The following is an 18891-nucleotide window of genomic DNA, read 5'->3' as shown; positions in this document are numbered from 1 at the left end:
AAAGAAGAATGTCCCTGCACTTTTTTTGCAATCTGCTTTTTTTTTTTTTTTTGTTAGTTACTGCTACGGCATCTTTTGTAGCATCCCCTTGGGCTCTGGCTCTCCAGAAATGAGCATCCTGTGCAGATGGTATCTTTAGGGAAAGAGAAAATGACTTACCTTGTCATAACACAGCTCTGGAAAAATGATCTTGCATGGTGTTTGTGTTTCTGTCCACCTTCCCTTTGGATAGGGGGGTATTTTGTGAGGAGCTGATGGATTCTGGGGTCATTGTTTAACTGATCATTTTACATTGTTTATCTGGAACGTTGGTGGCTTTTGAAGAGGATTTTTATTCTTTGTGTGTAATTAGAGATTTAGGAGGACTGCATGCTGTACGTGCTTGAAAAGACACGGCTGAAACGTAAGAGCCCTTAAGAGAGCCTATAGGTACGTCACAGTGCCAAAAATCCTGAGAGCTAGGGGAATTTCCTGCGTAGTTTATGCTGCAGGCACAAAACTCAGGAAGAGGAATCTGAGGTGACATCTGAAGAAGCACAATTACTGTGTAACTTTTTTTTAGTTTCTTTCCCCAAAGCATGCGGGAATGAAATAGTAGTCACTAAGACAAGTTGTTACCAAACTGTTCAACCTAGAGTTAAAAGAATTTGAAAATCCAAATAATAGTGTCATCCAAAGTGTGCTGTTCGCTTTCTGGGTCTGTCTACTATCCTTTGCACATGCAACCCCTGGCAGTAGCTGTGGAAGGAATTGTTGCATGATTGGCAGGCCTCTCCTAATAAGCAACTTTGTTAGCAAAAGTCAGCTTGTGAAGTGAACCATTACACTGGAATGCAAAGGTAATGGTCTGTGACATCGCGGTAGTGTTGAGGGATATATTTACTTGATTTGCTTCTTTGTGCGTGAATGTATATGTTCATATATATGGCAATTTTTCACTTCCAAAGTGCAGCACGTATAATTTCTGAAACTAGCATACTAAAGTACAGCATAGTTTGCTGTAGCTTAAAGCTATATTTTCCTACTTTTAAATATCTTATATTCTACACTTACCAAAAAGAAGTTTGATTTCATATATTTTGTTATTGAACGTATTCTGCTATCTTTTTGAAAGCCTTTTTTGATGCTACAGGTATATACTTAGAATTTTAAATTCTATTTAACACATCTTTTGGAGGGGAAAATCTAAATACATGTGAGCAGTAAAGCAGACCTGAGTTCAAGTTCTGTACAATAGCAAAAAGTGTTTTACAACAAGCTTAAATTTCCTTTCTGATGTTTCATAGTTACAGATGTTGCTCAAAGAGTTGTTTCTACCTTCATTCTGTAGGAATAACAAAGGAGATAGATAATTATTCTTGTGGTTTTAAACTCTTCTTTCATGAAGTGTCCTCTGTTCAGTTTCTCATCTTTCTTATATCTCTTACTTCTCCAGTCACCATTCACATTCTGTATGTTTGCTGGCACAACATCTTCACTTTCATCTGTGTCTCAGAAGCTATAGTTAGGTTTACTCCTAGACACTGACCCCAGTTTTCTTGCAACATGCCAAATTACCTTTTGAATATGAGTCCATGGAAGAAATTGGCCCTCCAGTTTAATAGGGTCAGCTCCTCAGACTGCTGTGTGCAAATTGGACAGCATGGACAGCCTTTTTGTGCAAGTTTTCTAAACCTCATGACAGCAAGTTCTTGAACAGGAGTTAGAGGTAATAAGCTTAGGACCGGAAGAATCGTCACTTTTATTCCTGGCCTTGTTGTACTGCATCAACTTTGGTTGTGCTCTGGAATATCATATGTTTGGTCAATTATAGAAGCTTGGAGGAAATGTGAAGTTGACGTCTTTTCTTCTGTGCTGAGGTGGTCAAGAACACAAATAACTTCTATTTCTATTAGAATTTTCCCCAAGCTTTGATTCTGGGAAGTGAATCAGATCAGACAACAGCTTTTCTCTTCTCTCTACCAAATCACCCTGTGCTTTGCTCTAGACTTGCGAATTTGTTCTCAAATCCATTGTCGTCCTCTTACAGTCTAGCATCTCATTAAGAAACTCTAACTGCAAAATCAACTGCTCTTGCTGACATATTTCCTGATTTAGATGCAGCTGGATCCAGCTGGGTCTTAATGCCTGAGACAGTCCCATTGAAGGATTTCTTTATTTTTTTTTTCCTCTTGACATGGTTAAATCTAGTTGCATTAGGATTTTAATTAGAAGTTAGTTTAATTGTATTTTGAGATGTTCGTTCTTTCATTCGGCTTTCCTAGCAGGGGCTGTGAGTCAGAAAGACTCTTGAGTTCTATTTCTGTCCTTGTCACTAGCACTAATGACCTTGGGCTACTCAGTGGTCCCCCTCTCCCACCCCACCAGTGCACGACAGGCTGCTGGTCCTGCCTTCTTCCTGACTGTGGTGGAGAGTGCTTACCTTGCAGATCAGAGCTGAGTAGCGCTCCTTTTTTCAGCTGGCCCATCCTTCTGGGAACAGTAAGGGGAGGTTGAAACTTATATTAATGCAACTTGTTGGAAGGCGCTTTGTGGCTGTGTGATGGAATGTGTTTTTCACCAACTTCATAAAGAATTTCTCCATTGCTTCTAGTGACGGAGACCTGTTTTCTAAACAGTGGTCTGCTGTGTCTTTGGCTATTGTGCACGAGAGAGCGAGCTGTGATAGTAACTGGTGTTGTAAACCGCCATGCAAGTTGTTAGAAACCAAGCTGCCGAGACTTTCCAACAAAAACTTGAAGCAATGCCCCACTCACCTGTTGTTTGAATTACTCTGTTGTATTTACTTTTAGGTAAAGGGGCAGGTAGCAAATAATTTACACCATCGATCTACCGTCTAACAATTAACGATCAGATGACGTATTTACAGGAGGTGGGTTGACAAGGTTTCTAAATTTGCTTTATGATCTGTCACAAAGAACTGGAGCACGTGGGAGCAGTGGTGCATTTGGGCTGGTGCTTTGGGTTTAGAAACATGAATCCTTATCTTGTGTTTAAGGAAGAATTGGATAGAACAATGTCAAAGGCAGCTGTCAAAGAGCTGAGGCTTTCCTGAGTTTTGGGCTTCTTTCCAAAAGATGTGTTTGCAGAAATTTGGTTGTGAGGGAAGTGGGCTTGCAGCAGGAATTGCCCTTGTGTTATCTAGGATATTTGTAAGTATAATCTCAGTGTTAACTCACACAAATCACCTCTTTGACTAATGGGTACATTTCTCTGTCGATGCAGCTGCAGTAGAATAAGTTATACTCTCCTGTGTCAGAGACCTCAACCAGGTATGCTCCCTTCCCACTGCCATACTAAATCATCACTGCAGCCAAGTGTGTGTGGGTAGACGTTGAGTTTTAACCCTAAGTCTACCACTGCTATCTGGTGTAAAATGATTCTGGGTCTGCAGAATCATTGGATGAAAGAATATTGAGTGTGAATTCACAAAGTGAGTTTGGTCCCATGCTGTTTAATACAACTAGGTTGGTTATTTTTTACGCCCAATGCCCTTGGGAGGAAAGTGTGATGTCTGTGTTAGAGATGAATAAACTGAGGCACGCAGTAATGGCCCAGACAGTATGTGGAAGGGTAAGGAATAGAAATTGGAGAGGAGATGGGATCTCCGTCCAGTTGACGTCAATGAGATTGTTTGTTTTGTTTTGTTTGCTTGTGCTTTCATTAGGACGGGGCTTTTGTTTGGGAGTAACAGACTCTTACTGGCAATCGCTCCTTCACTACTAGTAAGAAGAAGAATGATACTTTATTTAAAGTTACAGAAATCAAGAAACATCCGATTAACATTTACCAAGATGAGACTGTGTAACGGTTATCAGTTGTTTCAAGGCCTATTAAATGAAAATCTCAGTTCTTCCCCTAATGTTTTATCCAAAGAAGGAAGCTAACATGGATACTTTAAAACGGGCAGGTTAGCTAGTAGGTCTCTAAATTGCTCGAGTTCCTGTTGGGATCTATTGGATTTACAGTAATGTTTAATTATAAAATGTAATTACTTTAGAATGGATTATCAATGTTGCTGTCCATTTCTGCGGGTTGCTTGGTAACGTCCTTCATGCGCTGAAGCACTATCTGTTCTGCTAGTTACAGGCTTTTAAACTCATGAAGTAAAAGCCTGTGGATATTAGCGTCTGGCTAAATGGAACCTTTCAATCAGCTGGGTTAACACTTAGCTTTTTTTATTATTATTTTGCCGTTATATAAAAGCACTTCTAAGGACAGTGTCCCAAAGAAGGAATCTGAGAAGTTGCTCAGCTTTTGTATTAAAGATTTTCAGCCTAAGTCTAACCTTTAAAACGTTTTGCCATGGGGCTGGTATGGTTATTTATGTTTCTCTGTAATATTAGTAAAAAAAGCAACAGATAATAAACATTGGTACTGTTTATTACCTTTCTTGCAGTCAGTCCTGATTTATACAAGCGTATGCAAGTCTGATTAGAAAAAAATACCAACCATTTTGCCGAAGTATAAATGGCTTATCCTGATGTATTCAGGCAGGCTTTTTCTTCTGGCTGCAAAACTGACAGTCAGTTGCTCTTTTCCCCTCAGTCTTGTCATCTGGCAAATTATTTTTCACACAGATGGGGAAAATACATGGCATTATATTGCAGGTAAAAAAACTGAACTAGAACAGATCTGTTTTGGGGTACCAGGAAGGTTAAAAAGGGGGAAAGAGCAGGTCCTATTTGACCTGACCCTGATAATGACAGCTAATCTTCATCCACCTTATTTGCTTCCCGGCTGCAGAGAAGGGAAGAGAAATACATCTGGTAATTTGAGGTGGGGGAAAACAAGTAAGAATGCAATGGGAAGGGAAGGGGAAAGAACTTAAAACTAAACCCATATTCTTTTTGAAAACCCAAACCTTAAATTTCTTAGATAGCTTGATAGTTAAATATTTGAAGGAGAGTTGAAGAAATAAGGCTGCAGAGCCACAGAAGCGGTTATCTTATAAAGATAACAGCTTTGTAAAATGTTCTTGGAAGCTTTTGAAAGGGGCTGACTGGTTAGTATATTTAGATTTCATCTTTTAAGCATTTACTAATTATCCCAGTCTAGATGGATAAAACTAATCAAATAGCTATTTGAAAATGCTCTGCATTTTGAAATTGTCCTTGGTAACCCAGGAAGGGAAATGAAAGTGTGATTTTTTTTTTTCCCCTTCTTCCCAGATCTCTCGGCTTTTTACAAGTACATTAAACCATGGGTTTTCTGTAGCTTAGTTATTACATATATTAAAGAACAGGAGATGTGCATATCTTACAGAAAATGCTTCCTTTGTCAGATTTTTATCTTGAGTCCTATTTCTCCATTATCTGGACCATAGAACTAGCTAAATGCCTTTTTTGGTCTGAGTTCTTCCTCACTATTTTCGTACCAGAGTCTGATTTTTTTTCATAACCTCAGATCCACTGAAAATCAGTGGAGTTGTGGCACCTCTGAAAATCAGAACTGTAGTACCTATGGGCCAGAATTGTAGATCCCGACTGTTCAGTGGCTCCTGTGTTGCATAATCCTGGGCTAGCATCATGAAAGCACTGCCAGCCCAAGAAGCAGTGGTGACCTGACGCCACTTTTCTCAGAAAATGAACGAATTGAGACTTGCTAACAACGAATAGAAATGAGAGAATGGACAAATCTGTAGTAATGGTGTAGGTGCAGTCGTGGTATCTTTGTTAGGTTTAGCAGATGGAGAAGTTTGGGGCGTCAGTGAAAATATTAAACACTTGTGTCGTATCCTGCTGCAGCATTTGTAGGGGCACAATCACTGTTTGGCACAGTGCTTTAAAAGAGGATTTTTGAAGCTGACTTCTAAATAAAAATATTTCCATACCTTAAATAAAAAATGTACTGAGAGCAATTCTAACCCAGCCTCCTTCTGCAGTGTTTTTATGTGATCCAGATACTGCAGTGTTGTTAACCTGCAAAGACATAGACTAAGACCCTGCACCTGCAAACAGCTTGGTGCAGGATTTTGCACTCAGCACCTGGCTCTGCATGGGTGCAGGCAGCTGCCCATATGTGATACATGGGTTGAAAGTAAGGTCTTTTTTGGATTTTGAGTGAGAAAAGCAGAAGAAAAAGTAGTGGCCTGAATGATGAGAATGATGATAGCGGTAGTGCAGGTTTTCAGAATTCAGTTTAGTTACCTTCTCTGTCATCAATCTAAATACTCTAATTGCATAGCTGAAGCACTCTCACAGAAATAAGGTGGCTTACAGACCATAGAGAAGAAGGCACAATCTGACAAACTCAATTACAAATTTTGGAAATCTGTGCTGTAAATCAGCTGAAAGACAGGGTGATTAGAATTTCAGGGCCAAATTGATAATTGTCTACTAGATGGCAGGCAGCACATTCGTAAGAACAAAATCTAAAATTATGGATCCATTTGCATAACTTTTGTGGTTCTGGTGTCATCTTTCACATCTAAAATGGCATAATTTTAATGCTGTTGTATTGTGATCTGTCATGGCTAGAATGGTATAAAATATTCACTTCTAACCTTGGCATTTCATCAGAAAGCAGACTTAAACATCTCACAGTGCTGATTTCTGTTTTTTGCACATCTCAGATCTGTCCCCTTCAACTTCAGCCTAGCGTTTGGAGCCTCTGCCATGTAAAACTCCCGAGAGCTAGATCTCAGTCCTCTGTATGGTATATAAATGTGGAATCCCCACTCTTAGAAACTTGATTAATCCTCTTTAGTGGTTTGGAAGATGTACTGCTAAATTTGGATTGCAAGGACAGCTGCTGAGAGCCAAAGTGAGTAGAATGATGCAAATGCTTTTGGCTTTTAAACTTTTCCGGTTGCTGTGTCTGGGCCCATCTTCAGAGAGAGGAAAGTTTGATGTTGGAAAATGAAAGGGTGCCACGTCACGTAGCTAACCTCCCAAATACACGCAATTTAAAAGCAGTGAGTGAAATTTTTTTCACATAAAGGAAAACTGACAACCCTTTAGTATGTCTAGGCAGCATATCCAATCTCATCCATCCCTGTCTGGCTGATTGTCAGCTCAGACTATAACAGGAGGAAAGTTTAAAACACTGCAGCTAGCACGGCTACCCAAGAAATCATTTCGTAGTGGAACTTTTTGTAACACCATGACATATGCAACTTCAAAATGGTTGAATAGGTAAATGAAGAAAAAACTTATTTATTCAAATAACACTTGGGAGTCTTGTGTGAAGTGAGCCACTGTGGGGTTTCTGTCAGCAGGCCTCATGTAGTCCCTCCTTGTGCGAGAAGACAGAAGGAGAGGAAGAGATTTCCCCTGCAGAACTGAAGCAGCTGTTGGGGGTAGTATTCTTGCCTGTTACGACAGCATCAGGCAGTTCTGGATCCTGTCAAGCCGTCTGTGCCAGAGTGACAGAAACGCCTAGGTTTCTTGTATACTTTGAGGAAGAAAGTTTTGACCTTCCAGAATGGAGGGGTTAACAGTTTTGAGGGAAGGAAATAACTTTAAATTTTGTACTCAGCTTAAAATTAGGCTGGTTCAGAATTACAATATTCTGAGTTTTATGCGACAAAATAGTCAATTGCACATCCTCTTATGTGCCAGGAGGGTGGATCCTTCTTCCTCAGTTCAGATCTAGAAGAGCAATGACCCAAATAGATTGCCCAGCTCTTTTGTTTCTGGTACGCGAGCCCTGTCTTTGCGGGAAAGCTGTCTTTGTGGAAACGTCATCTTTCCTGCAGTAGGCTTCAGATTCAAGCCCTGAGACACAAGAGTATTTGCTTGGTGCCATCAGAGAGAGAGTCCAGAGTTCCTTAAGGATCTGTCCTGTCACATTAGTGAAGAATGAGAACTTCCCATTTACAGTAATGCTGCCACTGAGAAACCCCAGAGACTTGGGAAAAAATGAAATGAATGCCCCGAGTCATATGACTGGGCCACGTTTGAGTTTTAGGGAAGGTTCTTCCCCCTCCTGGTCATTATTTAGTTTCCTCGGAGCACTGAGCCCTAGTGACTAATTCATCCCACACTGAGTTTTTAAAACCTGAGTTGGCTTTGTTTGTCCAGCTTTCCTTCTTCTGGTGCTGTTGGAGTCTGAATGTTATCAATCAGTTCGGCAAATGTTTATCCTTGTCCATGTGACCAGCCCTGTGAAACTTTACTTTGGAAGCTAGATGTTTAAAAAATAAAAAAATATCTGGTGATGTGGCTTTGTGTGTGTTTGCGCTAATTAAGGAGGATACTGCCAGAGGCTTGCTACGTTGAGTTTGTGAAACACACGGCAAAGGAGGGAAGGGCAAAAGTAAGAATTGAAATGACAGTAAGAATTTCAGACCAAAGTAACCTGCATATTCTGGTCCTGAAATAGAGCAGTAGATGCTACTGCGAGCACTAGACAGGGGCGCTCTCATTGAGGAATGATTTGTTTTAAACTGTCATTTTCTCTCGAATTTCTTGTTTGAGTGAAGTATTTTAGAAGAATCTTATATTTGCTGAGCGGCGGTGCAGAATACTGTTGATTTGCTGAAGCCACCTTCTTCCCCTTTGTTATCTGACTTTTTTCCGAGGAGTGTGTCAAAGAATGCCCAGGTCACTGAGATGCTGGGACTGAAACTGCTCGAAGCCAGGCTCTGTGGATTTATAAAAAGAAGCTTTATTTAAGGTGCTCCTTAGGAGCTGACAAGTCCTAGTCTCTCCTGGCTGGAGAGAGGATACTTGTCAGTTTAATTTTCCTCCCAGCTAGAGCCAAAGGGGCAGGAGGACAGAAAAAGCTATGCTGGTGTGTGCGCATTGGAGCTTGCACAAACCCACTGCCTTGCAGTCCTCAGGGAAAGGTTAATGTGCTGACCCTGAGGAGGACGTCTAAATATTCCAGGAGAAATTGTTTGAGTTGGAAGGGATTTCTTAGAAATCACCCAGCCCATCTGCAGGACTCTCTCTTAAGAAAGCACTGTTGCCACCACTAATGAGTTTTTATAGGAAGATATCAAAATGTTGTCGTTCTCCCCCTTCTTCTGTATGAGGGTGTTCCATTAATCAATAGAAATAAAGTTTCTGTGAAATCCTTAAAAAAATTTTTTTTCCCTCCGCACTCACTGCGGTTTTGGGTGCATTATGCATTATTACCTCAGTGGTGCTGTTTTTCTAAGGTTGTACGTGTAACTGCTGCTGGGTGGGCAGCTGGGGGGGGGTGTGTGTGAATTTGCACTTTGATAGAGTTATACCTAGGGATATATTGGCTTTAGCCCTTATATTTTTATCCCTTTTTAATTACCGTTCTGATATACTGGTAATTTCTCAAATAAGGTCAGGAATTCAGAGACTGAGAGGTCTTTCCAAAATTTCCCCTGGGTTTGCACAGCCCAGGATTAAAGAAACAGTATGTGCACAATGTGTTGGATACTGTTGCACTTCTTAAATGTCTCAAATTCTGCAACAGAACCAGTGGGTTTGAGACTCCATACTATGGCAAAGCGCTGAACACAGCCTGAAGGAGTGTTTATTCATGTTTGGTGCAGACCATGTTTTTTGTAACTAATGGACCACCGGTTGCCAGGTTCAGCGGTAACGGGAACGCTCCCATCACTTCCCAGAGCGGAAGCTCAGAAAACTTTTAGTTCTGTTAAGCACTTTAATTCAATTTTTCTTTTCACAGATGATGAAATTTGCTTGGGATAACTACAAACAGTACGCACTAGGAAAAAATGAACTGCGACCGCTAACTAAGAATGGCCACATTGGTAACATGTTTGGTGAGTTCTGCATCAATTTCAGTGCAAGTTCATTGCTTTTTTAAGGTCACATGTTCATGTCAGGTGCATTCTCTGTAATGCAGAAAAGTATCTGCAACGACTTTGATCTTTCCTCTTTTCGTTTTTAAGAGGTGCGACTTTGAACATAACTTCTAGGAGTTACTTACCCACGTCCATTTACTGGGGATCTCATTCCTGCAAGTATCTCTAAAATCCTCAGCCTGTGTCACTTTTGTGTACAGATCTAGCACCAAACGTGTCTGAGAACAATGCTAAAACCAGTGTCTTTATTAAAACATGAAGTCAGTCCAACCTTGACAATACTGCTGTTTGTCTAAGCTTGTACACGTCAGGACCTGACCAAACTGAGCATTTTCTCTCTCATTGCTCCACTGTTGAGCAAGATGTGAATTCCATGAAATATTGAATGAGTGAATCAATAATAAAGGCTCTTTATACTGTGTGCTTACTGGCTTGTATAATTTTACTCTTTAGCAGATTACCTTTTTTTATGTGAGCCACTTGCATAATTTCAGTGCTATTCCCCTGCTTGTTCTGGTGGGATACTTGTTGACTCTTTGGAATATAAATTGTCTTTTTTCTCATTTGCATTCAAAGCATTTCCTGCTCACTCTGCCCTAGCCTGGCCTTCTCTGCACAGATTGTACCATGGTGAGAAGGTGCAGAGTGTGGGGGAAGGCCAGCAGAATCTGCTTTAGCAGCCCCTTCCCACCTGTCCTTGGAGAAGACAGGCTGTACGGAGGTCTCTTGGCTTCTTTCAGTTGGACTCTGCTTCACAGACTTTATCTCCCAGATTAGGGTGGAAGTAGAGTTCTTTAATGAGAAAACTATCTGCAAACTGTATTTCCCCAGGGGAAAATACAGGGGAAATCCAACGGGATTGGTACAGTATGAAGAAATGCTCCCATTCCTGCTGTGCATTCTATAGACGTCCTAATCCTTCTGTACATCAGGTGCATGACATGGGTGTGATCTTTAAGACCACAGATGTGCTGTGTGTGGAGACTGAGTGCAGCCTCCTAAGGAAGCCTCGTTAGCTTGAGGGAGTTGAGATGTGTGTGAGAGAGGAGGTTTGGAAGAGTTTCTACCCCTGCTGGAAATAGCTTCCTTCAGGTGTCCTCTGGGATGGCTAGACCCTTGTAGATTAGCCCGGTTTGGCCTCTGGACTGCAAAAGCAGATGGCCGTGAGGGAGATGGCAAAGGAAGGACTAACCACAGTGCTGGGAGAAACCTCCATGTTCTACTTGTGGCACTGGCCTCAAGTCCTTTTGTCGCCCAGGGTGAGGTGTCTGTCTCTAGATCCTGCAGGAGTAATAGGACAGTTAGCTCGTGTCTGATTGTGCTGTACTGTAAAGTTGCATGGAAGCTGCGTTCATGATTACTGGGGTGCCTGGAGAGGGCAGTTTGGGAAGCGTGCCTTGCACTAGCCTGGGCTGTGAATGACTAGCCGCTGCTCTTGCCCTGTCTGACTTTGTCAGGAGCAGTGATTTGGGTTTGTTCTTCCTCTGCCTTCCTCTCTCTCCACCCCAAGAAAATCTCAAGTTCCTTACTTGAGAATTTGCATTAACTGCAGCACTTAGTTAAGTGTTTTGCAACTTTTCCATTCTGGCAAGCTTGTCAAAATTCCTCAAGGAGCATGCCTGTAAACAGACAAAAATATTGAAAGCTTTTAAATGCATTTATCGTGCTAAAACAATTGGCAGTACTTATGCTTGTTTGTAATGTGTCTGTGAGTGCGCTCAAGGAAAATACTTTGGAGCACAAGGGTTTGCAGAAAATTGCAGGAGAAGCTGCATGGTACATTTCAGCCTCTTAATAGGCTTTTCCCCTTCCTGCCTGTGGCTGGTAAAGAACTGAAGCTTTAGTCGATCTGTTGCTGCAGCCCTCTATCCCTCTTGTCTTCATAGGCATTCGGAAATTAGGGTAGGGTCATGTTCCCTTCCCTCATTGTTGCCTGTTCTGCATCCTGTCACATAGTGCATTTTTTTGTTCCAAATTACAGATGTAATGTAGGCAAATCAGGTATTCTCCAGGCTGGAAGTGTCAACATTAAGCTGAGATTTCTCTGCAGCTGCTTTGTGTGGGAGGGAAGGAACCTCTTTGGGGCTATTTTCAAATATGTTTGTGTGAGTGAGAAGCAATCAAGTTCTTGAAGGGCAATACATTTTCCTGTTGTGGATGTGATGCTCGCTCGTAGCCTAGCCTTCCGTTTAGCAGCCTCACCCCGACGGAAGTGGGGGAGCTGCTCTTTATCAAATATTCTTTCTAATCAAAGTAGAAATACAAAATAAACATTCACCTTCTGCTCCTTCATAGTGTTCTGCTTCTGTTGCAACTGAACAGCCATGAGCTAGCATCCCCTCCCCACATCTACCCTGATGGCAGGAGAATCACAGGCAGAAAAAATCCTCTTGTATCTCCACACTAGTTAATCTCCTTCATGTTCTGCTTTGGAGGGTGGCATCTCACATCTGGGAGAATATCTGTGCAATTTACATACTTCTTCATACCCGGAAACCAGATTTACCCACTAACCAGTGCAGCAGCTGGGCTGCTACTTACACTGGAAGGCAGTGTTGCACATCACTGGCTTTAGTCCACGCTGGTCGCTTGGTCTTGCATTCCTACTTTTGATTGATGCTCTCCAAATCATACCATGAGAGCATCAATTGCATCAAGATTTTCCAGTGTTCTGGACACAGCTTATTTGCATAAAAGTCTTCTGATTGCTGTCCTTTATAATCATTGCAACTTGAAAGCCCTTTCCTCAAACCCACTAGCCATGGTTCTATCAGGAAGATTATTGGTTCCTCTGGGATGCCTGTGATAAGATATGTCATGCTGAACATCCTGTCTTTCCATTCTCTGGTGGAGTAAATGATTTTTAGAACTCGCAGCCATCTCAGACGTGTGCTGATTTCCATGCAAATGAATGCAATGAGAATGGGCAAAGCACACTGCAAAGGTGGAAGAATGATCTCTGTTAGGGTAAAACCTGCACCACAAGATTCCTGTGTGACTGCCTGGTACAAGTGCGCAGTTTTCGTAATTATTTGCAAAATTTCTCTCCGAGCTTCAGCTGACTCGAGAAGGACCTGCGTGGTGCCTGGCCACTGTTAGAATCGGGCCCCAAGCATATTTGTTTAGGAGTGATATCTAAGGACAATGGCTGAGCTGAGCCAAAGGTTGGGTTTGCGGTTAAGGGTGAAGGCTAGAGATTGGCAGGCATATGTTTTATTCCAAGTGCTGATTTAGTTATTTTAACCCTTCTTACCCCAGCATCTCATCATTCCTGTCTTTGGTGTTGTGAGCGTTAAATTAATTGAGGTTTGTAAAGCATGTTGAATTCCTTGAAGTGAGACTTCTGGAGAGGGCAGCCGTATTAGGTAGCGCAGTGCTTGAAATGCACCTGTCACTGTGATATCCAGCATTAGATAGCTGAATTATTATTCTGCCCGCTCCCTGGGTCTGTCATAGCCACTTATTTTTCTGACAAAATGTTTTTAAAATCCTGTTAGCTTTTCGGAGTTTCTCTAGCTATGGGAGAGTGAGCTGGCATCTATTTCTGCTCGTGCATCAGCTGAATTGTCAGTTACATTTTGATTGCAGAGTCTTTTAACAATGATAAGGCAAGAAGCCTGATTTTCAGATATCTCATGAAGTGTGCAGTGCTGGCAACAGAAGAATCCTTTTTTGACTTATAACCTGAGCCAGTTTGCTTTGAAATCAGTGACAGCAAGCAAATATGGCACCTCACTGTGCTGTTAGACAGTCATTTTTCTCTAACTGTACATTAGTATATTACTTTTAGCAAAATTTGGGAGAATAAATTACAATCCTTAACTAGGATTTTCCCTCCTTTTTTTTCCTCTCTCCCCCCTTGAAATTGCACCCAACATTATGAACTGTCTTGTCAGAGCCATTGCTTCTATCAGCATTGTTGAATTTGTGCATCTTTGTGAGGCTCTAGAAGAGTCTCTGATGTGAATCTGTGTGACAACTGTCACATCTAGGACGCAGCCAGGTCACCAGAACTGGATGGCAAAACTTGAACAGCAGCTGGGCTTCAAAGACGTAAGACGTTTAGCGTCCGTCCTCGAGGACGGCCCTCCGTATTGTTCGATGTTTGACTTCTTGGTGACAGAGTACAGAGGGCTGTCTGCGCAGACAGGGTGACAGTTCTTGGAAAATCAGTGGCTGCTTAGGCTGTGTTTGTGTACGCAGCTCGGACTTTGGCCTGGACTGTCCTGACTGTTTTGAAGAGAGGAGGTCATTGGTCTCAGCTGCTCGGAAATAGCACTCTTTTGGCTCTGCAAGTTAAAAAGGGATTGAAGAGGCCAGAGAAGAAAAGTAGTGGTCACGTGGATATGTATATATATGTTTGTGGATATGTGTGTGTATATATAGCGAGAGAGAGAGGCCTCTAGAAAAGTATTCAGCTGATTGTACTGGGATTCAGAATCCTTCAGTTTTTCTCTCCCTAGCAAATGCAGTGCAATTGGTACCAGACTTTCTCACTGCACTGTGACCTGCCCGATCCCTGATCTAGATGGAGATTTGAGTAACTCAGCCTTGAGAGCCTCTTTAGTCCTTGACTGTTCTGAGGTTGCCAGTTAATACCGATTCTGGTTTTTTATTGGATATGTCTTTCCACTGGACTTAAGCCACCAAGCTCCTTTCGCATGAACTTATGAAGTGTGCTGGAGTGCTCTTTTTCCACCAGCTCAGGTGCTAGGTTCACTTGGATGCAAAAGACTCTGCGTCCCAGAATTAGTCCCTTCGAGCATCCAGTTTCGCCTGTCGAGCCGAACGTTTTCCAAATAGTTGCTTCCTTCATCATAACTAGGAAACCATGAAGCAAGCAGGAAATGTGCCCACCTCAATTAGGAGCAACAGGAGTTGATGTATGAATATTTAACTTGGGAAAGGTAATTGAATGAAAATATTAATTTAGCAGCATTCTAGCTACCAGAAGATAAATGGTAACCTCCAGTTGTGCAAACACTTGGTGCAGTTTTCTGTTCTACCTATGTCTCTTTCACTGTGATCCCATAATTAGAAAACCCTACACTGTCCTTTTAGGTGATTAAAATAATAATAGTAATAATTGTTCTCTGAATTTGCATGCTGAATTATTCCTGCTGCCTATTGCACATGCCATGACGCGGATTGTTTCATGGGCTTTTTAAAGAGAAAAATATACAGCCCCCACTCCCCACAGTTGTAATGAAGATCTTTCTGTTCCTCTTGGAACATTGTTGTTCCCTGCCATTCTTTTTCTTCCCTTTCTTTCTTTCTTTGGTAGTGTATTACTCAGTTGAATACTATTTTATAGAAGGACATTTTGAGTTGACGTTGGCTTTTGCTGCCACTGAAATCTGTAGCAACAAACTTATTTGCTGTCAACATGAAGCAGTGAATCAGGGTATCCTCCAAATATCAAAGTCGTTGGAGATTGGTAGCATGATTCATGTTAGAGCTGACATTTATCCCTGTTGTGTTTTTTTTTCTGCTTCCACCTGCTAAAGATTGTTCCTTCCAGACACCAAGGATGTCATTAATGTCGGAGGAGATCTGCTCTGCTCTCACCTTGGGTTGGGCTGAGAATGGTGGCTTCCTTCAAATATGCTGTTTTAAGCCTTAGCTTGACCATTAGGGCTCCACTGAACCCTAAATCTCACACAGAGATTTAAGCTTATTACAGTGGCTCAGCTGACAGGTGGTAACTCGTCAGCTTGAAATAATCATTTAAATAGTTGAAACGGAAAAAACTGCTAATGTCAGGTATAGTGCCCTAGGGCCTTCTTCAAACCCCTTTGCTATCAAAGCCCTTACTCTGGGGCTGAACCAGGCCTGACCAGCTGCACTGTGACAGTGATTCTTGACAATATTTGATTTGAATCACATGGGTCTATCTCCCCTCAGCTGAGATTTACATCTCGGGTAAAAATAAACTCAGAAAATTCAATGGGGAACACCCTTGGCCCAAGATGCAAAGCCCAGATGCGTGTTCCAGTGTCTCTGTGTGTTTCTATCTGCAGCCTCAGTTCAGTCCTTTAGATAGGAGGGCAGCTGCAAAGATTGGATGGCAAGGGTTTGGTTTGGGCCTGTCTTTAGCAGGAAACCAGGCAATGTTCACATTATTTCAGTGTAAAACCATTAGTCATCCCAGGCTTTCTCATGAGTTTCATAAACTTCCCATTGACCCTGAACAGAGTTTTGAGTTTAATTAGGCCTAAAAGTAGGAGAGTGTCTTGGGATTTGTCGGAACAGCTTTGCACAGCAAAATGGGGGAGAAAGAGACCAAAAAGAATTAGAGAAACAGCCATTAAAGTAGCAAATGAAAACCTAAAAAGAAGGAAAATCCTGTTGAGATGTCATGATTAAAGAGTATTTTTGGGGACCATCTTTTCAAGATGTTGAGAAGCAGGCTAGTGCGGAAGCAGCAAGCCATGCTTTAGGAGCCCTGTTACAATGTAGATGGGGAAAAGATGCAACTGTTAAGATGTAACTATTTTTTTTTCTTTTTTTCCAACTCTGGAGGGTGTATTTTGAAATACAATAAACTTGTATTTAAGCATTATTTAAAGAAAAATGGCCCCTTTATGGATGTTGTTTGTGCCTTATTCCGGATGCTAATTATGCAGAAATAATTGTCTAATCTTCACAGATATTGAGAGTGTGATTAAAAGGCAGCCAACTGAGAGTGGGTGTAGTTGGACCACTCACTGATTCTTCTCCAGCTTGGGAGGCGTTGGTGGCAACTCCATAGCGAAGGCTGAGCGGAGCTTTGGCACTTCCACCTGGCTTGAACTAACATCCAGCATTAACTCCAAGCATCTTACTAGCCCCTCTCTGTGCTGACTTGATAATAACACAGATAATACAGAGCTGAATATCGAATTAGAAGCACCTGACAACGCAGAGATCCCTGCTATTGGTCAGAATATATCTTTCAGAAATTTTAAGGGCAATTTATCTTCTAGCCACATTCACAATGAGATGCTTTATGTAATTTGTGCTGCAAACCCACCTGCAGACATGCACTACCAGAAACTTTGTAAGGAAGCAGAGCAAGTTTAGGATATTCTAGAAGTATATTTCTAGCTATGCCTTTTTATGTTGGAGGTATCTTGAAACTTCGTTTTTGTTATCTTTATCCTCTGCATTTAGCTTTTCCTTATTTATTCAGAGGAGATGGGTAACTATAAATCATGGAACAGAAAGCCTGTTTATCCCCTTTGATTTTAATTCCCTCTTGAAACTCTTGAAACTTCTGAAGGATTAGGCAGGTTTGGAACTGACTTTGCTGTGTTAGATTTTTACATTTAGAGCTCAACTGCTATATCGTATCTTTTTTTGTGCTATTGCTGAAGTTTCTTGCCACCTTCATTATGTATCTCATTGGATATTCATCTGATTTAGTGATAGATATTGACATTTTTCTATTTGCCTTCAGGAGAGCCCATTTAGAATGGCTCCTGCTACAGAATTTCCCTTTCTATACTTTTTCCAGGTACTTGTTTCCAATATTTTTTTCATCTGTGGTGACTTTTGGGATGAAAGAAGTCTCTTAATCGGTGGATTTAATATCATCCCATAGACATCAACTTTCAGAGTTGTCACTGTTTTCAGTGTTGGATCTATGTGTTCATAGTATTGTGGTAGGCATTTTTCATTGAAGACCTTTATACTTGTAAAAAATACTCTCTTTTAGCCTCTCAAGATTGTTCTTGTCTCTAGAGAGAATTTTTTTCGGACGTTCAAGAAAATTCCCTAGCCTTTGCTTGAGGCATCAGTATGAAAAACGGGGAAGATTTTTTTGTAGCTTTACTAAACTTGTTCATCCTTCTTGTGATGTTTTATTCTCAAAAATTCTACTGCATCCTAACATACTTATGCAGTTCCCAAGAGAAAGGAGGGAAAAAAATGATTCAGGAAAATGAAGATGGTTCAAGAGAAAGTTCTAGGGCAGAGTTTGTTTCCATACCAATTTCAGTATACTCAGAATATTCTTGCTCTGATACAAACATGCAATTTAGAACACCTAAGTTTTTTCTATTTCTAGTCACAGTGCTTATATCTCTATGTAATCACATATTCAAATAACATTTCTTCAGTGGAGTTGGAGGATGGGAAGGCACAAATTATGCAAATACAATGTTCAGATTAAAGTGCAGCTTGCTGCAAGATCACAGAATTCTAGGTGGTGATCTTCACGGCAGCTGTGACTTGTCTGTCTCACACATCTTAATTTCCAAACTCAAATCTGTGCTGTGTTCTGCAGGCAAGAGCCAACAATTTAGGAATGAGGAATCTGAGAATTAAGTTTTTCCCTTACAGGAGATCATAGAGCTTTCATTGACTTTGCTGAGGCCCTCTTCAGGCATCTGGAAGTGAAAGTTGCCTTCAGGCATTAAAATTAACACCTTTTGACTAGGCTAGAACATTCCTTCTGTCTTGGCAGGCTGCATCCTGGTTGCTGTGGGAACCAGCATTTTTAATTTCCTGACTTCTGTGTACATCCAAAATTGTAACTGTGATGTACTCTGTCACTAAGGTAGCTTTGGGAGGGAATTGAGCCATCAAAAAAACATTTTACGTAGCGCTTCCTTCCCTCAGTATTGCTTTGCTGCACCCAAGGGGCATCTTCATGAGGCTTTTTGGAGACCTGCAATTCCCATTCATCTTACTGAGTAATCACAGAATAAAAAAGAAACAGTGGGAGGTAATTTAGTCCTTCCCTTCTTAGGCCATCCCTAAGCTCTACCCCATGTTGGAAAGTCACCATAGGCGTTCTGCTCCAGTACCTTACAGTTTTAAAGCTTGTACTCGTGTCTGACCTTGCTCTCCTGCTGAAAGTTAAGCTGTGACTTCTTGGCCTCTCCCCATGGACACTGAAAATGATTTACTTTCTGATTCTTTGCAGCATCTCTCTGTGTCTTTGAAAACTGTTGCCAAGCTCCCTTCAGTCTTCTCCCCTCGAGGCTGTGCAATCCCAGCTCTTTCCAGCTTTAATTATAGGTCACATTCTGTGAGTGTATCATTGCTGCTGCTCCCCTCTGAACGTTCGAGAGGAGACAAATGTTTCTTGAAGTGGACTCTGTGTCCTGGCTGAGACTTTGCCAGTGCTGAGTGGAGAGCAAGAGCCCTGTGTCTTG

The 18891-nt window shown here is 41.4% G+C and overlaps 1 protein-coding gene across 2 annotated transcripts in view; it reads left to right on the top strand.

The window, feature by feature from the left end:
- The window catches only part of MAN1C1 (mannosidase alpha class 1C member 1), a 65724-nt gene that overhangs the window by 13388 nt on the left and 33445 nt on the right, over window positions 1-18891 (top strand). For both annotated transcript variants that reach the window (XM_068917087.1, XM_068917088.1), the window contains exon 3: window positions 9613-9709. In XM_068917087.1, coding sequence (XP_068773188.1) covers window positions 9613-9709 — 97 coding nt within the window. The remainder of the gene's footprint in view (window positions 1-9612; window positions 9710-18891) is intronic.

The sequence above is a fragment of the Struthio camelus genome, chromosome 23 (assembly GCF_040807025.1).
Source record: "Struthio camelus isolate bStrCam1 chromosome 23, bStrCam1.hap1, whole genome shotgun sequence".
NCBI classification, from domain to species: domain Eukaryota; kingdom Metazoa; phylum Chordata; class Aves; order Struthioniformes; family Struthionidae; genus Struthio; species Struthio camelus.
Note: the sequence above shows the minus strand (reverse complement) of the source record. Positions and strands in the feature narration are given on the sequence as shown.